The 25,602-nt window shown below is 45.7% G+C and overlaps 1 protein-coding gene across 2 annotated transcripts in view; it reads left to right on the top strand.

The window, feature by feature from the left end:
* Positions 1-25,602, top strand: part of FBXW8 (F-box and WD repeat domain containing 8) — a 56,901-nt gene that overhangs the window by 7,758 nt on the left and 23,541 nt on the right. For both annotated transcript variants that reach the window (XM_062010080.1, XM_062010081.1), the window contains exons 3-5: positions 3,657-3,821; positions 4,719-4,807; positions 19,900-20,057. In XM_062010080.1, the coding sequence (XP_061866064.1) occupies positions 3,657-3,821; positions 4,719-4,807; positions 19,900-20,057 (412 nt within the window). The remainder of the gene's footprint in view (positions 1-3,656; positions 3,822-4,718; positions 4,808-19,899; positions 20,058-25,602) is intronic.

Raw genomic sequence — 25,602 nt, 5'->3', positions numbered from 1 at the left:
AATTTGATTTGAAAAAAAATCATAATAGGATAGGATCTTTATTCCCCTTGAATGTTTGTTGCTGCAAGTTAAAAAGCCAGGCTAGATTTTATGTAGTCCTCCCTTTAATTCTTTACTGTCTTTATAAAAAGCTTTTAAAGCCCTTGAAACTAGAAAGGTCTGGCCAACATTGTCTGTTTTGGCAAACTCCAAAGGTGTGTGTTTGTCTTCTTTTAAATAAGAAAAGCAAAGCAAAAGTGGCTGTGGTTTGCCTTTGTTTACTTCTGCTGCTGTGTCAGCCTGTCCCCTCATGTTAGCAGAACTGTGCTGCTGGTATGGGAGGAGGGCAGAGGTGCTGTTACTGCTTGGCTGGGCTTGGCCTGGGGAGCTCAACTCTTGCAGAACAGCTGCTTTTTTTTTGTGTGTCAGCAAAAAGCTGGCTGTAGGTTGGGTTGGGGTTTTTTTTTTTCCCTTGGAACAATAATATATGGATTTATGTGCCTTTAAAATCAAATCAAGAGCAAATTCCCCACTACACTGGTTTCAAATCTGGATTGATTCGTATTTTTTGGCTTTGGAACTTGTGAGGGTGCCCCTGCAGAGACAGGAGCATTAAGCACTGCTTTTGTATTCCTGGGTGATGTCTAATGGCAGGAGACTCAATGCTGTTCCTGTCATTTGTAAGGGATTGTGCTTGCCTTGTTCAGCTTGTTTTCTTTGTCTGCTGATGGAAGGGGATTGTATCTCTGCTACTTTGAATTGGGGTCTTTTGGTGGCTAACTGGAATATTAACTCTTCTAGATTTGGATATTCCTGTTTGAGAGCTACTCTTATGTGTAGGTATCAGATCTTAAAAACATAAGCAGATTGCTCAGTCCACCTCCCTTTCTTCTCCCATACTAAACTCTTTTCTTTCCCCTTCCCTTGCAAGAACCAGGTCATGAGCTCTCTCTTATGATGCCATTCTTGGTTCTTACTGGCATGGGGTGTTTTTGAGAGCAGTAATGATACATGTGTGTCTTGACAGCAAGACCAGCAGGCAACACAACAAAAACAAGGTGTCTAGAAGCTTCATAAAGTTTTGAAGGGAAGACCTGTGCTTTTAGGCTGACTAGTCAGTGCTGGCCTGATGCTGCATTTAATGTGTCAGACTAAGGCATGCTCTTCCAGCTCATTGCATGTAAAAGGTTACAGGCCACGTTGCAAACTCTGAGACTGCTTGATTTATTTAAGGCACAGGAGGAGTTGTTGCCCTGTCCTCTCTGCAAGCCTCCTGGCACCCTTTGCTACTCCAATGGCTTCTTGCAAATCATAGGATCACAGAATGGTGGGGGTTGGGAGGGACCTCTACAGATCATCCAGCCCAAGCCTCTGCCAAAGCAGGTCCCATCTAGATCAAGTCACACAGGAACGTGTCCAGGTGGGGTTGGAAACCTCCTGAGAAGGAGCCTCCACAGCCTCCCTGGGCAGCCTGGGCCAGGGCTCCCTCACCTCAGCACCAAAGGACTTTCTCCTTGTGTTTAAGGCGAACTGTTTGTTGTTCCAGCTTCATCCCATCACCCCTTGTCCTGGCACTGGATACAACAGGGAAAAAAGTGCTGCCCCAGCCTCCTGACACCCACCAGTGAGATATTTGTCAATATTAAAAAGAATCCCCCTCAGTCTCTTCTCCAGGCTGAACAGCCCCAGGTCCCACAGCCTTTCCTCACAAGGAAGATGCTCCAGTCCCCTCAGCATCTTGCTGTCCCTGCACTGGCCTCTCTCCAGCAGCTCCCTGTCCCTCTGCAGCTGGGGAGCCCAGAGCTGGAATCTGTCCCATCCAAAAGCATCTCCTGCTCTCTGTGTTTCTCATAATATACAATTCTGTGAAGCTGGCCTTTGAAAGCTGTGGTTCTAAGGAGTCTCAAGCAAGGTGTATGTTGTAATGGTAAAATACCAAGGAGATTAATCTTATCAAATGGAGAACAAACAGCAGTTACATACAGGAAGGCACAGGGAGGTGTGAATGTGGAACGAATGGCAAGGAAACACAGAGAGATGATCCTATGAGTTTGTATGGATGGGAGACTGAGACACTTGGTATAATCTTGGGACTGAAATGGACATGAGATGTTCAGTTGCCAGTTGCTCAAAGTGATGTCAGTCTGAGAAGGTCTTTTTCATCTTTAGGAAGCAGTGTGCAACTGATTGCTGCTTTCACCAGGAGCACTTGTCATTGGTTACTTATTAGGATTAAGAATTACAGAGAACAAATGCTACTTAAGTTGGCTCTTAGCTCTTGAATCTTTAATTCTAAGCCCACAATTGATTATGATGAAGCTGTCCTCTCTGAAATGGGCAGCAGCTTGAGGCTACTTGAAAAACTTAATAATTCATTCCTATTTATGCACAGTGTAATACAATAGGTTATAAATCACTAATGTCATACACCTAATCAGACCTTGTCAGTGGGACCTCAGAGAGATGCTGGTGTGATCTGAGAGGTTTCCTTAGCTACATGTAGGAAAATAAATCCATATTTTTGCTCTAAACTTACAAATGCTGCCCTTAATTGTTTTCTTGCTTCTTTCCCCTTCAACAGTTCCTAAACCACTGAGATTTCAGGTTGGCAGCGTGGCCACTGGTGTGCATGTTGTGTGGAGCTTCAGTGGAGTAGCAACTGGGTTGTTTTCAAAAGAATCCCCAGAAAACAAGCATTTTATTAAAGGTTTTTTATACTCTTGGTATAAAGAGTGAACAGATGTATTTGTGTAGATAAGAATGTGTTTGTTTAGATTCCTCTCTGGGCAGAGAGGAACCTCCTGAGGTTCACCAAGGGCAGAGTCCTGCAGCTGGGGAGGAACAGCCCCCTGCACCAGCACAGGCTGGGGGTGACCTGCTGGGGAGCAGCTCCAGGAGAGACCTGGGAGTGCTGGGTGATGAGAAACTGCCCATGAGCAGCAACGTGCCCTCGTGGGCAAGAGCCAATGGCAGCCTGGGGGCAGCAAGAGAGTGTGGGCAGCAGGGTGAGGGAGGTTGTGCTGCCCCTCTGCTCTGCCCTGCTGAGGCCTCATCTGGAGCCCTGTGTCCAGTTCTGGGCTCCCCAGCTGCAGAGGGACAGGGAACTGCTGGAGAGAGGCCAGTGCAGGGCCAGCAAGATGCTGAGGGGACTGGAGCATCTTCCTTGTGAGGAAAGGCTGTGGGACCTGGGACTGTTCAGCCTGGAGGAGACTGAGGGGGATCTCATCAGTGCTGATCAGTACCCAAAGGGTGGGTGTCAGGAGGCTGGGGCAGCACTTTTTTTGATGGTATCCAGTGCCAGGCCAAGGGGTGATGGGATGAAGCTGGAACACAAACAGTTCCATTGAAACATAAGAACATAAACACTCTTTCAGTGTTTCAGTGAGGGAGCCCTGGCCCAGGCTGCCCAGGGAGGGTATGGAGGCTCCTTCCTTGGAGATCTTTAGACCCTCCTGGACACGTTCCTGTGTGACCTGATCTAGGTGGGACCTGCTTTAGCAGGGGATTGGACTGGATGAGCAATGCAGGTCCCTTCCACCCCCTACCACCTATACCATGATTCTGTGAGTTCAGTGTCCCTGCAGTGGTTTCTGTGTCTAAATCATTTTCTATGAAATCTGATTTTTCCATGTAACTTTGTACTATATCCACATCTATTTCAAAAAATTGATCTCTAGGTGAGCAGAACATGGAAGATCCTTGCAGAAGATGAAGTGTTGTGGTACAGGTTGTGCCAACAGGAAGGATACCTGTTAGACACGAGCATCTCTGATCACTCCTGCTGGAAAGTGGCCCTCAGGAGCTGCCGGGCCCGGGAGCGCACCTTGAAAACCAACTGGAAGGTAACAGGGAATTTCTTCAGTGGGATCCAGATGCTGTAGAATAAGGGGGAAGCTGGTGCAGCAAGTGGTTGTGAAATGTTGATCTTCTGGATTGCAGCTTCTTTTTGCCAGTTGAAGGAGGAAAGCTGCTGAAGGATTTGTGAGTTGTCCCTAGTAACAAGCAATAGAACCAGAGGAAACAGCCTCAGGTTGCACCAGGGGAGGTTCAGGCTGGATGTGAGGAGGCATTTCTTTGGTGCCAGGGCTGTCAGGCATTGGAAGGGGCTGCCCAGGGAGCTGCTGGAGTCACCATCCCTGGAGGGGTTTCAGAGCTCGGTGGGTGATGCACTGATTTCAATGGGCTGGTGGGTGATGGGGCTGGGACAGAGGCTGCACTCCATGGGCTTAAAGGGCTCTTCCAGCTGAAACCATTCTATGATTCTCTAATTCTATGAGACTTAGCCATAGTTGTAATCCCCCACCTCAATGACTTTTGAGAGTCAGTCTTTCTGTTTGTTACTCTCTTGGTGCCAGGGAGACCTTTGGTGCCAGGGAGACCTTTGGTGCAGGAGAGACCTTTGTACTTCAATTGTCCCTTGGTAGTGAGAATCAGCCTTTAAGATGAAGGCTCCTTCCCCTGCTCATGACATATCCTGACTAAAAGAAAGCTATGATCTTTTATTGTTGTTATGATAGTTGTTTCTCCACCTAAAGATTATGAATGATTATGAAGAGTGATAGTTTCCTTCTCCTTCATTTCCATCCATAAAAACTCCAGGCAGCAAGCCTAAAGTAGATGTGTCTCCTCTGTCTTTTACACTCCAACTTATCAACAGCAACAGCAGAGCTTGGAGTTTTCCAGGAAGCAGCAAAGGAAGGTGTTGCAATACCAACAGCTTGTCTTGTCTTTCTGTGCAGAACCGCATCGGTGCTGTGAGCCAGCTGGAATATGAGCTGGGAAAAATCCTTTGTGATGTCCATTCCTGCGAGGGAGTTGTTATTGCTGGGTGAGTAGGAGAGTGTGTAACACACCTCATCTTTGCTGCTTGAGAGCTCACGTGCTGCTTGTAACAAACCCAAAGGCAGCACCATGTGAGGCACCAGGAATTGATTGTTTCTGACTGTGGAGGGAGATTGTCCTTCAGGCTGATAATGGTGGTTGTCATTTCAGCACTGTAACTTTTATGTTGTGCTGTTCAAAAAGCTGTCTGGTGTACAGGCAGCCCCTGCAAAGACTGAAATGCTTTCTGATGAGCTGTACCTATTGTTTTGCTCTGGAGGCACTCAGAATGTATTCAGTATTGTACCCATCTACTGAAAAATGCTCTTTTTATCCCTCAATCCCAAGCATAATTCAGTGTGCTGTGGCAAGGTAGCTTTAGATAGATGTAACTTTTATCCATTATCATTTAAAAGGCAATCTGGGAAGAAAAAATGCCAACAAATAGAGAAACTCAACTTCTCAGAAAGCTTTGTCAGGACCTTGATTTAATATCAGCTATTCAGTTGGATTTATACTCTTAAATACAGTTTTAAGAACCTCACAAACTCTTTAGAACAGGTTCCTGTGACTGTCTCAATAGCTGTGAGGCTTTACTGTATTCTGCTTGAGCTGCACAGGCGCAGTAATGAGTAGCCCTCCAGAAGAGGTGGCATGAGGAGGTGAAAATGCCATCATCCTGGAGGCTGGCAGAGGATGTGGCCTTTAACATACCAGAGCTCTGTGTTTTATAGTAGCACTTCACATACACTTCTGCATTGTGGCATTAGAGAAGACTGCTTATAGTCTAAAATTCACACACTGGTTCTAAGAAGGGAGCCTTGAAATAGCCTGTGTGTGGGTCACCCCCACGTACATTGACGTGCCGTGGAATGCTCTTGGGCAACCGAGAGCTCAAACGGAAACCAACAGGAGGGAAAGGGGAACTTCAGTCTTGGATTGGTTTGGTTTGTGTATGTGTGTGTGTTTGTTTATTAGATGCTCTTCCACTTGTTTTCCTTCTGCATTTGGAGCTCTCCCTTTCTCTTCTCTCTCATTGTCTACAGCTTCTCCTTCTCCACTGCACACACGATGTTTCCACTGCTGTAATCGCTTGTGTTAGAGCATTGAAAAGGTTTCTGCTGAGCAGCTGGGCAGCCTGTTGCCTCTGGAGTGCGGTGGTCAGCCTCAACAGTGGCCATGGGAAGGGGCTTCAAGAGTTGGTGGTACTGCAGTCACACAGATACTAATTGCATTGACTCATGCCTGATGTTGAGTCTCCCTTGAGCTGTTGATAAGACACGGCAGCTCCTGGCCCGCCGCAGTCCGCAGCTGGGATCCAGCTCTGTGGGTAGCAGCCTGACTTCTTCTGTGCCCTTCAGCTTGGGCAATGTGTTTTCTGGCCTTGGCTAGGGATCTGCACTGCTGTAGCTGTTCCACTGTCTCTAATCAAACCTCCTGTACTTTTTTGGGAGCCAGAAACCCCAGTTGTCTCCACGCTGCTGCCAAAACCTCCGGCTCTTCTTTTTCTTCATTTCCTCCATTGTGTTTGCATCCAAACATGCAATATATGAAAGGTAGGCAGACTAATGTTAATGAACAGAGGGTATCAGTCCTGCATATTAAACTCAAATAGTCCACATCTGAGCTTGATGTATTAAGGAGGTTGGGTTTATGCAGTTCCACACAATCTTTTCTTATTGATTTCCCAATTCTCCAGTACCTCTTGATTCTTTTGGTGAGTTTGCATCAGTTGGCACAGTGACAGGGTGCCATGGAATAATTTCTGTTCCTGAAAGGTTGGTGAAGATACATGAGCAGGTAAAAACACCAAAGGAAGGTTTTCTCATGTAAGAGAAAAAGCTGCACATGCATATTCATTAGGAAAAGCAATTTGTCTTGCACTTGGATTCATTTTCAGTACCTTTCTTTCTCTGAGGATGTGATCTTCAGTAATGAAGGATCTTTTTATGAAGCCACAAGGATGCTCTTTGATAAAAGAACGTGAGGAAATCAGAATTCAGCTGTTTGGCTTTATCTGGTTGCTGAATGAAAGGTTTGGAATAGTGGAACACAAAAGTTGCATTACTTCCTTTGCTTTATGGCACTCGCCCTTCACTCTGCTTTGGTAGCTCAAGGTCTCTGAAAACATCTCTTGAATTGCTACAAGCAGAAAACTTGCCCCAGAGTCTTGCCCAAAAGAAGATGAATTTGTTGTTCTGCCAGGGATGATCAAAATGTGCAAGACAGGAGCACACTGTCACACCTCCCAGTAATAGCTTATGGAAAACAGAAAACAAACCAGGCTTCAAGTTACAACTAAAATCAAGGACGTGAGCAAACTGCAGGGAAATGCTTCGTGGTTGTGTGCATTTGGCAAGTGTTTAGGATGGGTACATTGAGGAATTTGTTGGGGTTTTGTTAGGGATTTCTTATTAAATCCAAATATAACCATCCCCTTTCTCTCCCAGCTCATGGCATTGTACTTAATGGCATTGTGCCTTCATACTTGTCATAAAAGTGTAATGACCCTGCTGATCAATAGCCAGCTATTGCATCCTTTTGGTACTGAAGAAGTAATTTAATAGCTGAGGTTAACAGCCATCAATTCTCTTCTCAGTATAAATATCAATTATCTGTTACATGTAATGATTGTGTCTCCAGCTTCACAAACACTTACATGCTTAGCTTTACATGGGAATGGTGACAGATGACACTGAGCCTGGCCGTGTGCACAAAGCCAAAACTAACGTGTGACCACAAGACTTGAGCTCTAAAGCTGATTGTCTGTGTGACATTTCCTGGGGTTTTCCAAGCAGTGGCTTGTGGCATCATTCACCTTTCTTTCTTCTATAGTAGAGTTGCTGCACTGCAGAAAAATAGGACCACTCAGTTTGTTGGTGTCTGACTTTGGGGAGCAGCTGCAGCACGCTGGCTCAGCTCACTCAGGCCAGCCAGGCATTACACTCTGTCTTTATAGCTGGAAACTGTGGCACTGTATAGCAGCTGCTCCCTGGTTTCAGGATGTTCAAGTCAGGATCTTGGGAGATCAGAAAATGGTGATAAAAATGAAAAATGGAGTGGAGAGAGAGGTTCTCCATCAGAAATGCCAAGGCTGTTGTCTCTTTGGAGTCTTGGAGGAAGCCTGGAAACAGTCTGACTTGATTTGAGCCTGTGATGTGATAGTGAAGGACACAAGGTCAGGTCTATACTGCTTCAAACTCTTTTGGAAAGTGCAAGAATTGCTATTTTTGCTGCTGTAGACCTTTTTAGAAACTTTCTGCAAAGGAATTTTCACAGCTTGTGAGCACAGGGACTTGAAACAGCAGCTCCAGGTGTGATACGTAGAGGTGCAGTTTGCCTGAACTGGTTCAGGAGCAGATCTCTTTGTTAACTTAGGATAAGGAAGCAAAGATGAGCTGTCCAGGCTTAGCTCTGCCTTAGAGAGATGCACCTATTACATGTGCTCTCCTGTTTCTTCCACGCTGCTGCCAAAGCTCGAGCCAGAAGATGGCAGAATATCAAGGATTGATTAAGTGCAACCTGAGCTGAGAGTGGAAGGTGGCTGCTAGCAGCTCCTCTTTCTCCCAGTGCCTTGCATTTACTGGCTGACATCAGATAATTCAATCTGGCCTGCATGCAGAGCATCTTGTGTTGATCATTAACATTTCATCCCAGCGGTTACGATGCTTGTTTTCTGGGTCAGACCTTGAATCCCTTTTCATTTGAGACAGCGGTGTTTGTGGTTACCTCACTCCCAATCAATGTTGTATTCACCAGCCTTTCTACAGTTACATGTCTCAAAGGATCTTCTTTAAAGGGATGTTGTCTTCCCCACCCCCATATTCAATTGAAATGTAGTTTATTCTTGAAGTCAGGGTTTACTTAAAGCAATTACATGTCTGCTCACTTGGCTTTCATAACTTACTACTGATGATTAGGTTCCCTGTACCTAGTGCTGCTGTGTGTTTGGTTTTGGTACAGAATGCCTGGGTTTATTCACCATCCCTTAATACAATCTTCAACAAATCTCTCCCCCCAGCTTCTTTGCTTTTTTTGAAGCAAGCACATTTTGACACACAGTCATTTGCTGCTTTCTTCTTCTTGGCAGCATTAAAAGTCCCACTGGTGGCTGTTTGTAGAGGTTACATCTTCCTGGAGACACTGCTCTGGGAGCATCATCTGGTCCTTGTTTGACCTGTGTTATCATTATGCAGTGGATCCTGTGGTGTATCATGTCTGTAGCATGTTGTTGAGACTCTTTTGCTGTCCAATGTGAAGCACTTACCTGTGGTTGCCCTTAAATTGCCTTCTAAACTCACCTTGTATTGGTGGTGATCATCTCAAAGTCTCCTGTGAGTCAGGGTCATGATTTATTGTGCAGTGTTAACTTGTATAGGCTGGTGGCTTTACTGCTGCTGCTTGTAGCTCTGAAAGCTTCCCAAATGAAAACAAACAGCAGAGATCCACAGTCAGACCACCTTTCTAAAGGTCCAGGAATAAAAAGGTGCCTAGTTTTTCTTTCTTTAGTCTTTTTTGACTGAAGAAGGGGTGGTAATCTGAGAGCTGAGTTTACACAAATGGAGATTTAAGGGCATGTTTCTGCTGTGCCGTGGCACTGGCATAGTCAGACTCATCTGGGAATCAGCCCTGGGTTCTTCCCTGTACACTTTACCTTCACAGGTTTTCCTTCTTCCCCAAGTAAGTACCATCTTCTTTCCTAGAGATTTTATTTCCCTGGGTTAGGGCTGGTGATATTCATCTGCTCCCAGCACCTCCTTAAATCTGCAGATGAACACTTCCTCCCCTTCCAAGATGGAGCACACCTGGCACAGATGGTATTTCTCCAAGTGATGCTTGATAAAGGCAATGAGAAGCAAAGGAAAACATTTCTAGGTACTCAGTGTGGTTAGCATAATCCTTTCAGAGGTGAATTTTCATAGAATCACAGAATGGTGGGGGTTGGAAGGGACCTGCAGAGCTCATCCAGTCCAGCCCCCTGCAGAAGCAGATTCCACCTAGATCAGGTCACAGAGGAACGTGTCCAGGTGGGGTTGGAAACCTTCCAAGAAGGAGCCTCCACACCCTCCCTGGGCAGCCTGTGCCAGGGCTCCCTCACTGAAACACTGAAAGAGTTTTTCCTTATGTTTCAATGGAACTGTTTGTTGTTCCAGCTTCATCCCATCACCCCTTGTCCTGGCACTGGGTACAACAGAAAAAAAAGTGCTGCCCCAGCCTCCTGACACCATTGAGACATTTGTAACTATTAATGAGATCCCCTCAGTCTCCTCCAGGCTGAACAGCCCCAGGTCCCACAGCCTTTCCTCAGCAGGAAGATGCTCCAGTCCCCTCAGCATCTTGCTGGCCCTGCACTGGCCCCTCTGCAGCAGCTCCCTGTCCCTCTGCAGCTGGGGAGCCCAGAACTGGACACAGGGCTCCAGATGAGGCCTCAGCAGGGCAGAGCAGAGGGGCAGCACAACCTCCCTCACCCTGCTGCCCACACTCCTGATGCATTTTAGGGATACTGATGCATTGTGATTTGCTCATACAGAGAAACTAAATGCACTGAAATAATTTCCTACAGAGTTGTCTTTGCTCTGAAGGAGGCTGATGGGAGTTTGAAACACTGCAGCACTTTCAAACAACTTGGGCCTTTCAGTTTAAGTCATTATTTGCAACATACAGACATGTAAGTAGCTGCTACTGTGTGGTAGACTTCTTTGTTCTCTGCTATCACCTCCCACTCTGCTTTCCTCTTGTTCAAAGGTGACCTGCAAATGACTTTTGAAATCTGGGCTTGCCACTGTTCTTAGCTTGGTGAGGATGTGTGAAACGAGCCCAAGGCTTGGAAACACTTTGCTGCACTTCTGAAAACTTCCTGTCAACTCTCATCTCATTTGGGGTTTGTTGCTATAGGGCTCCTGGGCTATTCCCAAGGTATTAGCTCTTGCATCCTAATTCAGTGTGCAGACCTGAGGAAGCTGAAACATTAATTAGCAATGAAAATGAATGCAAGTTAAAAACTGGAGTCTTAGCCTGAATCAACTTATTTAAATGGTTACATTTCACTTGTAATGGCATGACTTTGATAGATTTTTTGCCTCCCCTCCCAGTGGCTTGAGAGTCTGGATGCAAAACAAAGCAGTAAGGCAGCAGGGAACAATGCTTGCCTTTTTCCTTCTACCTTTCCCCAAACCCTTTGTCCTCATCACTCATTCTCATCATTGTGATGAAGTTGTGAAGTGTCAGAGCTTCTTTTTCACCAGTGAGTCACCTTTAGGAGGGTTGAAAGCAGAGTGACATCAGAGTTCAGAGAGGTAGGGTGACAAGCTGCAGGAGTTAGGTAAGGTTGTGTTAAGTGACAAACACATTGACTTCTCTGTCATCTTGTGACAAAGAGCCCTTCAGGTGAAACCAATAGTAGAAGCTTGATACTGGCTCTTTGTGAGAGATGCTTTTCCAGGCTGCCTGACCATTAAGCTATTGGTTTACCTGCAGGTTTGGCTGCATGCAGAGGAAGGCATTGCTGCAGCAGATGCCTCTGTGCACAGTGAAGTCACAGTCGTTATTTTTTGAGCTTGCAAAACCTGTTTTTCTCCCAGGGCCAGACAACCCCATTCTTCTGTCCAGTAAACTCCTCAAACATTTCACTGTTACTGTTTCCACAAGCTACCAGCCTCTGGGCTGTTGCCATCAGTGCTTAGAGTTCAGGTGATACTTTTCCTCTCTGTAGTGTGTTGCAGTTTGTGTCCCTTCCAACAGGTAAACATACCAAGTGACATCATCTTCAGTTGGGGTTTTCTCACCTATGTCTGAAACTGGAGCCATTGTTTTATTTCTTATATCATCTGTTTGTCTTTTCTGAAGTAACAAAGCTGATAGACCAGATCCTTCCCAAGTTGTATCGTCGTTGCTCTTGCATTCCTGTGTGACCTGATCTAGGTGGGAGCTGCTTCTGCAGGGGGATTGGACTGGATGAGCTCTAAAGGTCCCTTCCAACCCCCACCATGCTGTGATTCTATGTCTTCCTCCTGCCCTGGCAGCAGCCAGTATCACAGTGAGATGTTTCATTGGTTGGATCAGCTGGTTTAATTCATGGGCCTGGGTTGACACAAGCCACTAGAACCTTGATCTTGGGAGATTCTTGGCCTTAGAAGAGAAATTATAGAGTCATAGAATGGTTTCAGCTGGCAGAGCCCTTTAAGCTCATGGAGCCTCTGCCCCAGCCCCATCACCCACCAGCCCATTGCCCTCAGTGCATCACCCACCCAGCTCTGAAACCCCTCCAGGGACGGTGACTCCAGCAGCTCCCTGGGCAGCCCCTTCCAATGCCCAACAGCCCTGGCAGCAAAGACATTCCTCCTCACATCCAGCCTGAACCTCCCCTGGTGACACTTGAGGCTGTTTCCTCTTGTTCTATTGCTTGTCACTGAGGAGAACAGACCCACCCCCACTTCTCTACAACTAGAGACAGTTTGACTTTCTCCAACTTCTTCTTTTAAGCATTCATTAAAATGTTTTGCCTACCATATAACCCTTTGGCTTGTTTCTGTTCCCTTGGTATGACATTTGCATGCACTTAAAATTAATAAGAGGGTGAGGCATTTAGAAGCACTCACAATAGCAAGATGTTAATTTAGTTACAGATAACAATGATGAGCTACAGAAGAAGTGCATGCTATCTCCAGCAGTTTAACCCACTTTCTACAGCTAAAATAAGGCCTTAAGAGCAAAGGCATAAGCTCTCTGCAGCTCAGATTCTGGAGTGGGCCACAGATGGATGTGGGTTGATGAGTTCCCAGCAGAAATGTATGGGAACCAATCACAGAGATGTATTTCCTACATCTGAAGTCTTCAAGTGTTTCCAGATCCATTTTGGTACAAGTTAGTCACATTTTTCATAGCTGCACTCAGCTATGGAGCAACCCAAAGTAATGTGTGGATGAAGTCAGGGACATCTTCACATTCTTCTACCAGTATAATCCTAGAATCACAGCATGGTGGGGGTTGGAAGGGACCTTCAGAGCTCATCCAGTCCAACCCCCCTGCCAAAGCAGGTCCCACCTAGATCAGGTCACACAGGAACGTGTCCAGGTGGGGTTGAAAACCTCCTGCAGCCTTTCCTCAGCAGGAAGATGCTCCAGTCCCCTCAGCATCTTGGTGTCCCTGCACTGGCCTCTCTCCAGCAGTTCCCTGTCCCTCTGCAGCTGGGGAGCCCAGAGCTGGCCCCAGGACTCCAGATGAGGCCTCAGCAGGGCAGAGCAGAGGGGCAGCACAACCTCCCTCACCCTGCTGCCCACACTCTCTTGCTGCCCCCAGGCTGCCATTGGCTCTTGCCCACGAGGGCACGTTGCTGCTCATGGGCAGTTTCTCATCACCCAGCACTCCCAGGTCCCTCTCTGCAGGTCAGTCCCCAGCCTGTACTCTGCACTTGTCCTTGTTGCACCTCACAAGGTTCCCCTCTGCCTGTTGTTTTAAATGCTGCATTTGATTTACCCTCATGTTTTCTCCTGTATTTTGTGGTGTACTTTCCTGCCATGCTATGGAATAGCTCTTTCCTCTTCCTCTTGTGTTTCATTTTTAGCCCTGGTGTTCTATTTATATTCCTTTCTGCCATACAAAGTAGTTCTTTACTCCATGGTTACTACTAGACTGTTTTCCTGCACCCTGCCCTTAAGGAATCCCTTATATAACCAACAGGCTCTATAGTGGCAAAATCAGTGTCTCTGAAAAGCTGTCAATTCAGAGCATGGGAAGGCTGGGGAGCTTTCACCTTTGTCATCCAGCCTTACTCTGTGAGGCATCTGACACTGCAGAGAATGCATCTAAGCAGCCCATCATTACCCCTCACTTCAGAGAAGAGTTGTGGCTCTTAATGCTGAGTATGAAGTGTGAGTATTGTGACCTGATCTGGGTGACCCTGCTTCTGCAGGGGGGTTGGACTAGATGATCTCTAAAGGTCCCTTCCAACCCCTACCAACCTATGATTCTATGAAGATGAGTGCTGTGATTGAGGTTTCTTCCAACTTGCAGTGTTTTTGATGAAGGACTTTGCTTTTAAAATGGAACATTATGAATTAGCCACTGTCTTACTTGAGCCTTATAGAGAAGGTGAAGCTTGGGAGCAATTTGAACCAACTTCCATAGGTGTTTGGACTTGGGTTTGAATGTTTAGTTGGACTTAATTCTGAAGCCCACTGAGGGAGCCACTAAACAGCTTAATTAGCCACATGAAGGACTGGTGAGTTGCTTTTGGTGGCAGAAGAAGGGTGAAAGATCTGAAACAAGACAATGTGAAGTTGTCATTGTTTGCCTTGCTCATCAACAGGCATCCCTTTACCCAGAGGTACAGCTAGAGATTGCTGCCTGAGCAAAATTCCTACTGACTTCAATCAAATGCATTGACATTGTGAGCACTTCATAATAAGATCTTTGGAGTATTAACAGATGGTCACTGGCTGCCTGAAACAAAGTTGTTGGGGTTTTTTTGTTGTGTTGATCACCACAGGTATCTGGAAACTGAACAGACTTTGCCTTCTGGAAATCAGACCTGACTGGGAAACAAAGGGGTTTCTGTCTCCTTCCTTTGTGTTTTCTTGCTACCAGTTCTTCAGAGCCAACATGGAAAATGTAAACTGACTTCTGAGGTGTCTTATCAGTAGTCCTCAGTGTTCAGAGCAACTGAGTATAGTCAGACCTGTCCTGTAGTGGTGTGCTTGAGGCAGCCCACAAGATGGACTGCCACCAGCATCCTGCTTCAACAGAAACCCAGCCACAGTGTGGTTTGAAGTGCAGTTCTGCAGTGCCAGCACTAAGCAAGCCATGAAGGAAAGCAGTTTGTCTTTGCTGCTGCCATGGGCTGAACGAGCAGAGTCTCGACTGTTTTGAAAATGCTCCTGTTAACAGTTTCTCTTTTGTGTATTTGTCAGTTTATATATTAGTTGCAGTTGTACTTTGCACAAACACTAATTAGACAGCCATCAACACTCAGGGCCAAAGGCTTACTAACAATGCAACTGTGATAGCAGTGTCTTAATTGGTTGAGTATAATTGTCATTAGGCAACGATAAAGACATCTGGGGCTCTGGAGAGAGATCAGCATCCCCCTCCTCTTCTTCCCCAAATTTGTTCTGGCTATTGCTATCCAACACAGTGGAGCTTTTTTTCAGATGAGATTCTGTGTTTTGACCAGTTTCCTGATGGTTTTCTCCTTATGAAAGTGTCTGCCTCTTCAGCACCACTTCACTAGAGTGGTGCCCAGCCTGCATCTCTGCTTCCTCCCACACGTGCTCTGCACTTCACCACCTGCTTCCCAGCCATCCTGGGACATCAGCAGCATTTGACCCCCAGCTCCTTCTCCTTCACTCTTCTGCCTTCACTCATGTGAGAGGGCACAAGGAAATTGTTCACCTCATTATGACGTTCCTGCCATTAAAAAGTAGTTTAAATGCTTTTAATTAGTGAGTAGGTGTTTTTATCATGGTACATCTGTAGATACTGTATGAATTGGTAGTTTTCAGCTTCTTCACACCATGTGCATTGCCCCTGTTGTTGCTCCATCTCAGCAGGTTTTGTATGCATATCTGGAAAGCTTAAGCTGAGTTCTCAGACTGATTTCTACAGATACAAAACAGATGTCTGTCCAGAATTCTCCTTGTCAAGGAGAAGCATAATTAGGGAAAGTAAAGAGCTCTTGTGTTTCTCCTGCTGCTGCTTCTCATGTGTATGCACTGAAATGTTCAGAAGGGCAATGTGAGGTGTAATTGCATCAAAGAAGTCGAGTTACTTGGGTGGAGAGCCTCTCTTGAACATGAAGAGAAAGATTGACTGTGTCTGGTGAATAGGGAGAGAAGCACACAGACCCAGAGCTGAAAGTCAGGCACTGTGTGGATCAAACAGCTTGGAGGGCATCGAGGCAGGGCTGGAGAAGGGGAAGCTTGGGGTTGCAAGCATCAGTCTTTTGTTGCTGCCTGTGGTGCTCAGGAGAGCAAGACTTTCTAAATGAAGGAGATCAGGTATGGGCTCTAATGTGGGGTGGGGTTTTTTTCCTCTGAACTTGAGAACTTGTAGGGTTTGGGGTTGGTTTGTTTGGTGTTTGTGTGTGTGTGTGGGCATGTGTTATATTAGACACTGGAGTATTTACCTGCCAATGCAATAGTAATCTCCTTACACTCATGGGTCAGGAGAAGGCAGCAGCTGAATGCTGTTGCTCTTAGAGCAGAGACTGTACTTGTAGTTATATTAAACAGAAGGGTGTTTATCAGCAGCTGGTAATCCAAGCTACATTTTCGTGGCAAAGTGTGAAAGTTGGGGTAGGAGATTAATAGAAATAATGAAATGATGTAGAAATAGAGCTTGTGAAGTGCAGCATGTTCTCTTCAGCATCCATATCAACATGGCAGATCTGCCAATTATCTCCAATAAAGCAGCCTCTTTTGTGTTTTGTTACAGCAAGGCAGCGCTTTAATAGTTTCAAAGCCTTTTGTTGTGGTTACAAATTGAAAGTGTGTTGCTCTTTACAGCAGCATTAAAAGCAGGGAGTTGAACCATTAAATTTTTCAGTTCTCTATTGGATTCATCAGTGTTTGAAATTCTTCCAGGTCAGTTCTGGTACAGGCCCAGTGTAAGCTGGGAATGGGCATGTGGTGGTGATGGCCAACAGAGCGTGTTGTCAGCTGAGGAGGTGGTTTATATCTCCCATTTTCCCATGCTGAGTCCCTGCCCAAACCTAGACCTCCCCTTATATCATCTTGTAACATCTCTCCAAATCCTTTAGCTTTGCTGTGTGGGACTGATTTGCTGTCCTGCTGCACTGAGAAGGGTGTGAGTGGTGTTGCTGAGTGAGAGATGAGGGTAGGAATGATTCAGGAGGGATGGGGATGATGATGCCATACTGCCCTCCCTCCTCTTCCTGCTGAAAGTAAAGCACTTGCATCTTGCAGTGCACTGGTGGGACTTCAGGACACATGAAGGTGGGGTTTGCTGGATGCTTGCAGGGTTCTCCTGACACATATAGTGCTCACCAGTCTTTGTTGTGGCAGGAGTGGAATAAGCACTATGGCCAGGATCCTCTTGTAGATTGTTCTGTAGTGTCTGAAGCCATCAGAGGAACCTGAGGTACCTGCAACAAGCTCAAGTTCAACAGGTCCTTGCTGGGGGTGGCAGAGCTGCATGGCTTCCTGGTACAGCACTGAAAGCTCTCCAGCATGTACCTTTCTGTCACTGGAGAGGATGCTGGGACAGACCCTGTATGAACAGATCTCAGCTCAAACACACCAGAACTTGAGTCAAACTTCTTCAAAATTGCTAGGAAGGTCTGGTGATTCTGTGGCAGTTTGAGCTTAGCTGCAGTGGTGCTTCATGTTTGTCTGGAATAAAGAACTGTTCCAACTAAACTGTGACTTGGTTGGATTCTGAGAGAAAGTTCATTTAACTAATTATTGTCATCCTGTGGTGTTGCATCTTTAATTCCATGTTGTTTTTTATGGGTGGTAACGTGCCTTGAGCCCTGGGTCACTTCTGTTGCATGCTGTGTAGGACAAGCAGAAGCAGTGTGCTTGGAGAATGAAGCAGCCCTGTGTCTCTTCTCTGTTGCTGTCATTTCTCCATCTGTTTTCCTTTTCACATGCCCAGACTGGGCTATGTGGGAGCAAGTATGTACATGCACTAGGAGGAGATGCTGTTCTTCCTTGCTTGTTTGGGGATGAAAATGGATATTCTGCCACTTAGCTCTGTCAGTTGCACCAGTATTTTAATGTCTCCTTTGAAACTCACTTTTCAGGCTCACTTAGTGACAAGACAATTTTGATTTCCCCCCTGGGAATAATCTGCTGCTCGGTGCAATTAGGAGAGGCTTGAAAACATGACCCCAACAAATGACAATGCTTCCAAAACGTTAGGTGTGTGCCTTGCTGAAGGGGACTGCAGCAGATCTGTGCCATCACCTGCCCTATTGTGCTTTATCTCCAGATTGTAACAGGTATCTGAGATGAGCCCTTTTCAGTTTTGTAAACTGCAGACGTGTTTTGGTGGGCTTGTCTGAGCTGCTTGTCTGTTCCAACATGAAACATTTTGCTTTAGGGAAGCTTCCTTCTGGATCTGTTGTGTTTAAATAGTGCTGCTGTAAATGGGAAATGAAAGCAGGGTTCATAGGGGGATTTGGGGCTCACTTGCAGGAGGAGGAGAAAGGAGAAGTGCTATCCCATCCTCCCATTTTCTTCTGCCTTACTGTGTAAAGCACTGAAGAGGAAGGCAGGTGACTGGGATGCAGTTCTCCTCTCCTCCTGATTCAGTGCAGGGAATTAGTGTGCATCTCTCTCTACTTGACAGATTTCACAGCCCCCTCAGGCACTTTAATTAGTTGTATAAAGTGGAGTGTTTTCACCCAGAGATGTTGGGAGCAATCTGCTCCATAAGAACTGTACCCCATTGTGTGGTTCTCCCCAAAGAAATGGGGAACCTGAGTCAATGCTCCAGCATCTTCTAAACCTTTATTAAGCACTTTCCTTCACCTCCTTCATAAATAACTATTCTTTTCCTCATTGAACTGTGTTCTGTGAGCAGTCAGAGAGGGAGCATCTCCTCTACTTTGCCTACAGTGTTTGTTTTTCTTCAGTACTATGTTGTGTGCCACAGCATAGAAAGCTCAGAACACTTTGTGTTGCTTGCTGTGTAACAACCTTCATTCATTCAGAGCTCTTATTATCTGGGAGGTTTAGTTCCTGGATTGCTTTTTGTTTTCCCATTGGCAAACTATAGATTCAGAGAATCACAGAATCCCAGCATGGTGGGGGTTGGAAGGGCCCTGCAGAGCTCCTCCAGCCCAACCCCCTGCTACAGCAGGTTCCCCTTGCTCAGGGGGCACAGGAACATGTCCAGGTGGGGTTGGAAACCTCCTGAGGAGCCTCCACACTCTCCCTGGGCAGCCTGGGCCAGGGCTCCCTCACCTCACCACCAAAGGGGCTTCTCCTCCTGTGCCAGTGGCACTGCCTGTGTGCCAGCCTGAGCCTGTTCCCCCTTGTCCTGTCACTTGAGACAACAGAAAAAGTGCCTCCCTTTTGACAAACACCTTTTAAATACTTGTAAGTGATGATGAGGTTCCCCCTCAGCCTTGTCCAGGCTGAACAGTCCCAGGTCCCATAGCCCTTCCTCAGAAGGAGAGAGAAACTGAAGCTCCAGTCTTTCTGTGATTGCACTGAGGTAGCCTTCTGCAAAGGAGGCTGCACTGCCTTGATTCTGAAGACAACACTTAATTGTATGAATGAATTAGTCTTCAGAGATGTAGGCAAATCTGATCTGTTGATGAGCTATTAAGAGGTTTCCTTCTGTAACAGGCAGTAGGTTGCATGGGGGGAGTGTGTGTGAGTGCTTGTGTGTACATACACAAATGCTCAGCCTTTCCTTGGCACAACCACACATTTAGAAAGACCAAAAAGAAATGGTTTGAAGTTTTGCCATGATGCAATTTGGGCTGGTTACTGATTACCTTTTTCCCCTTGAGCCCAGCTCTTGTTGCATTCTAGTTGTAAAGCTAGTATTGATGGTTGGTAACCTGTGGGAACTCACTTGGGTCATTCTCTGCACTTGATGATCTTAAAAGTCTTCTTCACCTGAAGTGATCCAATGATAGGACAAGGGGCAATGGGTACAAGCTGGAACAGAAGAGGTTCCAAAGTAATACAAGGAAGAATTTATTCAGTGTAAGGGTGAGGGAGCACTGGCAGGGGCTGCCCAGATGGGCTGTGGAGGCTCCTTCTCTGGAGACATTCAGCCCCAGCTGGATGAGTCCCTGTGTGCCCTGCTCTAGGTGGTGCTGCCCTGGCAGGGGGGTTGCACTGGGTGATCTCTCGAGGTTCCCCTCCAATCCTTAAGATTCTGTGATTCTGATTCTCATGGCTCCAATTTACCTGCCTGGCTTGATAGACTTGATGCTGCATTCAGTAAATGGGAATAAAATGAGCAAAGTTGGTGGGCTTGTACACAGAGCGTGTAAACAGGAGGAGAATCAGCCTAGGGGCTGTAGATGACGCTGGGTTTAAGACACTTTTTGTTTCTTCCTCCCTTCTCCCACTGCTCCCTCCTGTCAGAGGTTTTGGGATGAACACCAGCCTTCTTTTCCAGATACACATCAGGAGAAGTGAGGTTGTGGGACACTCGCACCTGGGACTACACAGCCCCCATCTTGGAACCGATGCACGGTCCTGGTGATGCGGGACCTCAGCCACATGTCTCCTTTGTGAGGATAAACAGCTCTCTGGCTGTAGCAGCTTATGAGGATGGTAAGTAACCACACAACTCTCCTCCCTATTTAAAACAACATCACACACAAAAAAAAGGAGAGGCTTTACCAAAATGAAGCAGCTGTGCTCAGCTTTTTGTGTGGCTGTAATCCTGTGTGTACACACACACACACAAGCACACACTTGCTTTTATGTGAGAAAGTTGGCCAATAACCCTAAATGCATTAGGAGGCATTGGAACACAGCACCCATTAAAAATGATGTTTAATTCCTACTGGAGCTGCTATACAAAGCTTGAGTGCCAGGCTGTAGTCCAGCCAAACTGTCTTAAGCAAATAACTTGTTTTGCTGTAAAAATATTAAATATTCTTCCACCAGCCTTCTCCTCTGTCCAAAACTCCCTTGGGGTGCTGGGAAGCTTTGTTATGGGAATACTGCTAAACTTGCATGTCTGATTAATCTGCATCCCCCCTTTGCTCTTGGCATAGTGTGTGGATGCACATTTTCTTAACTGAAATGCACTGGTGAGTTGTTTTACACTTTGATATAGAGAAGTAAAAACTGTGACCTAATAGTTAATGAAATCCTAACAGAGCCCTGGTTGTCTGCATGGTTTTAAATAGACTTAGATGTTTATATAATAGGGAACAAGAGCCCAGAGACCAACTACTGGATGTGGGAACAGCAGTTTAAATGCCAGGTTAGGTTTGGGCAGTGTTAGCCAGTCAGGATCCTAGGCTGAGTTGCTCAGGCAGAACTCAGCTCCTCTCATCTCTCTTTAAAATGTATGTTATGACACCCCAAACCTTCTCCTTGGATACAAATAGAGAGTATTGCTCAGGTTTTTAAAGAGCTTTGTCCTGGCACTTCTGCATGTGACAACAAAACCAGAGATGGCTAATCCAAACTAAATCTCTAATCCATGGGTTCTGTTTTAGAGGTAAACTGAATGCTTCAGGTGTGAAAACAACTGGTTTTGACATGATCAACACCCCTAGCTGTTTCTCTGGTGTGGATCATGCTAGGATAGTTTTCTGTGGCTATGAATTGTTGATAGACAGTGTTTTCCAACAACAGCAAGTCTGGTATTAGAGAACACTCATTATTTACTCAAGTCATAGGAAATTATAACCCAGTGATAGTTTTCAGTGTTGGCTTGCTGTCCAGTGTGCCAAACAATGACTAGCAGAGGGTCTTTTGTTTGTTTTCTGGTCTCCTACTGACTAATCTAATAATTTGTCTAGGGTTTTTTCTATTCTGTCATATTCCTTCTCCTCAATCCTGTGTGAGCTGGGACTAAACTGGTTTGCATAAAGCTTGGCATCTTGGATTCTTTCGGGGAGCGATTTGAATGGGCTCAGTGATATGGCAGTTACTCTGACGTGAGAAGCCTGGTCAGAACTGATTCATAATTATAAAGACTGATTTTAGAGATGTTTACTAACTGGAATCTGGAAGCTTATATTTCCAGTTTGGTGGAGAGAATGATTGTGAAGTTGGAGAGGGAGAGGATGACTTTGAAGATAATGCGCTTGATTGTTGGTTGTTGTACTTTTCCAGCTCCCTTTTCTCTTTGTTTGTAAGTTTGACTAACACAGAGAAACCATCTGCTAGTGTTGGAGGTGGTGCTGTCAGGCAAAGAGTCTAGACTCCTCTGTCGTATCCCTGGCTAGCAGGCTCACTCAGATAACATCAGTTTCTCCCAGTTCAACAGAGCTCACGCAGCGATGTCCTTGGCATCCGATCACAGGGAAGAACTAAGAGGCAGATTCAGCTCTCTCCATGCCTGCCTTACAGCTTCTGCTTTCCTGGGTCAGTGGTAGCAGAAGCTTCCCAAGGCATACAAACTATAGCAAGGAGAAAGATTTGTCTTCCTGGGATGGCTGCACCCTGAGTGAATTGGAACTCAGTGGATGACACTGAAGAAACAGACTGGAATTGTGACTGCTGGTGGTGGTTTGTGGCGGTGTCAGCCTCCAAGAAACAAGCTGCAAGGAGAGGTGGGCGAGAGGGAAATGTGTGGGGAGAAAATGAAGTTCCCTCTGCCCATGCCAACACTCAGTGGGGGCACTGGATGTACACCTGGGGCAACGGGACTTGGCAACTTGATCCACAGTTGTGATTTTTGAATTCCAACCCACTGGCCTCATATTTCTTCTGCCTTGTTTCCTATTGTCAGCACTGGCAGCCCTCCAGTTTGATTTTACCACTAATTGTGTTGCACGTTACCGAACTGAAATGAATCAAATCAAAATGCTTTTCCTGGAGCATTAGATAAAGCAGGCGAGGGTTCTGGGTAATGAGCAGATGCTGCTAATGCAGGGACAGTAGAGGCCTTGCCAGGACTCCATCTGCTCCATGCTTGCCTGACTTTGGCTGTGAGCCACAGCTTTTGGGAAACAGCAGTCTACTTTAGCCATCACTCTCCACTCCCCACCCCCCTCTGGAGTCTCATAGTTTGACTTGAAAACAGTGTTACAACAAGAGAAGGTACTTGTCTGTTAAATTTCTCCTAAATGCCGTGCCTCATACTGGTGTGGGCATGGTGGGGAGATGCTGTGCTCCTGCCCTTTGTGGTTGGTGCTTTGAGACCTGTTGGGAGGAGTTAGTTGTCTTTCACGAGTCACAGAGGAGCAACAAGAAGCAAAGGAAGGTGGTTTCTGCAGGGATCAGAAATGCTCTTGCTTGTTGGCAAGCCCCAGGAAGGGAATTTTGGCAGCTCTGCTTTCTGGGGCTGGAAATCTGCTGTCTTGTCCATTCTGGTGCCCTTAAAGCTGTTTGAGGGTATCGTCCCTGCTGTACCCTCTTTGCAAAGACAGAAATGGAGCAATGTGTTTGATGTCTTCCCCTAAGTGCCAGGACATGCTGTAAGACAGCAAGAGCAGGGAAACAGGCTGGCTTGAATCAAGGGAGAAGCTCTTGTAGAAAGCTGCATGTAGCAGGTGGTGGTGGATTTATTCCCATCAGATATGCACAGGTAGGTGGCTGTGAATGCAAACTCTTGGCTTGGGTAAACAGCGTGTGATTCCACATCATGGCCAGGGAATTCTGCCTCTTGAGCCCTCGGGTTGGGAACAAAGTACAGACTTACTCATCTCTGCCTTTTCCTGAGGGACTGCACAGGGATGGCATCAGTTGGAAATCCCTGTGAGGAGAGTGCAGGAGATAGAAGCTGACAACACTGATGTGGTAATGTAAAGGCAGGATCTAGGACTGAGGTCTGCAGTCTCTTTGGTCCAGAAAGTTGAGAAACAGCATTGCAGTGAAAATACAATGTAACACTTTAATTAATGAGCAGCAAGCATCTGCCAAGGTTAAGTTGGCTATATGTTGGTGATCCTTCTGGTTTGGGGAGTAACTCAGAACTGAAGATGAGTTGTGAGACTCCAGGCTGGTGCTCATGTCCACCTGTGTATTTCTCCTATTGTTTGTACTTCATAGCAATCAATGTTCTTGGCTTGGAGGAAAAAGATACATGCAATAAGTGTGTTCAGAAGGTGAAAAGGAATTATATTGGCTTGAAATCAAGGTAGAAATGGTGAGGCTGCAACCCACCAACAGGAAGAACATCATATAGATGGAAATTCAGCAGCCTCTGGCCTTCCTGCACCATTGTGTTTAGAAGCTGAAGTGAATGAGCATGAAAACCATGAGCCTGTCCAGATTCCCTGTTCTAACACATCCAAAATTGTGTCTGCTTTCATTTTTTGCAGCTAATGCACACATAGATTGCTTTACCTCTTTTCTACAGCTGACAGCTACTGCTGGCTGTATCAGCTTAATGTGCAAGAGCTGATGTAATGGGTCACGAGGATCTGAGCATAGCGTGTTCTGCACCAAAACACATCTCTCCCTCTCTTTAGCCCAGGGGTTCACTGGTAGCAGGTAGCACGAGCAGGCAGCTGTCCTCTGCTGTGCCCAGCTCTTAGAAGGAGCTGTGACATGCTGTACTAGGCTGTGGAACACAGCCAGTATCGTGTTTACAAATGTGATTTAACTATTTTTTGCCTCTGTTTATGCTGCCTTTCTCTGTTACAGGATTATATAGGAGAAGAGATACTTGGTTTTGGGGGGGAGGATTTGTGACAAAAGTGTTGTCTTCATACTAGAGAGAAGCCTAAGTGAAAACAGATGTAAAAACCAGCTGCTTTTGCAGGATGCAAAGAGGGGACAGACACTGTTAATGGAGAACAGCTTCCAGCCATTCAGCTTTGATGTAACAAGAGATGTTTAAGGCTAGCTGATGCATACTGAAATTGGAGGGCAGTCAGGAGCAGCAGTGCACTGTGTCTCATAACAAAATGTTTTATCATAGAATCATATCATAGAATAGTTTGGGCTGGAAGGGACCTTAAAGATCCATGGGCAGGGACATGTTCCACTAGCCCAGGTTGCTCCAAACCTAATCAACCTGTCCTTGAACACTCCGAGGGATGGGGCAACCACAGCCTCTCTGGGCAACCTGTGCCAGTGCCTCACCATCCTTATAGGAAGAACTTCTTCCTAGTACCTCATCTAAGTCTACTCTCATTCCCTTTGAGGCCATTTCCCTGTATCCTGCCACTCCAGGCCCCTGGAAAAAGTCCCTCCCTAGCTTTCTTGTCAGCCCCTGTAGGGACTGGAAGGTTTTATCCAAATACCTTACAATCCAGAGTGAATTTACAATACATGAATCTTTCATCAGGCCACATTTCAGCAGTGTATTGGGTTAGAAACCCAAGTTCTTGGTACAATCTAGGCCAAAAGTGATAAACAACAAGACTGGCACAGTGATTGTAATGTCAAGTGTCAGCAATTATGGGATCTTCATCAGTGGCTTGCACTTAGCTCGTTTCCTTGAGCCAAGATGAAATATAAGCAAGCTGTAAAGTCTAAATTGGTTTGAGGAGGTATTGTTAGAGTTCAATTGGAATAATCACAGTTTTGGTGCAGGTTTTAGAATGCTGTGAAAATATGGCTTGTAATTTGGATTTAATTACTTTCCAACGCTTTTAAGATTATGGTATTGAAGAAAAGAAAGATACTATGTGTTTGCAACCTTAACTTCACCCTAGCAAAGATATTGCTTTGGAAATGAAGTACTAGTCACTGCTGGAGGCAGGAAGATAGACTATGTAAAGTAGTGATCTCATCTGCTCTGGTAAATCTTATGCCATACTAATAACTTTAACTGTAATGGTGGCTTTTTTGCTCTTAAACAAACATGATTGACTGTTACAAAGGCTTACATGCTAATAAATACACTTTGCTGTTTCTGCAGTGAAAAATAGAATATAGAATACACCAAGCAGCACTTGAAGTAGTACTACTAGTAGTACTACTACTACTACTTCAAGTACTACTAGTAGTAGCTTTATCTATTGATAAATACAGTGGAGTGTTTGCTTTTTCTGTGTAAAACTTGATAACATTTTCCTGCTGTTGTGCAGGAATACATACACCAAGATTCTTGCACACAGGGGTTGAAGCTTCTGACTGGTAGCAAGTAACAGATGATGGAGGATGTACATTTCTCCTCCATCCATTGTGCTTCTTCCTTAAATAGATGTCAACTTGTGATCTCACAAGTCACTTGTGTTTTGCT

The sequence above is a fragment of the Colius striatus genome, chromosome 17 (genome assembly GCF_028858725.1).
Source record: "Colius striatus isolate bColStr4 chromosome 17, bColStr4.1.hap1, whole genome shotgun sequence".
NCBI lineage: Eukaryota > Metazoa > Chordata > Aves > Coliiformes > Coliidae > Colius > Colius striatus.
The sequence above is the reverse complement of the archived record's forward strand: the minus strand, read 5'-3'. Positions and strand labels throughout refer to the sequence as shown.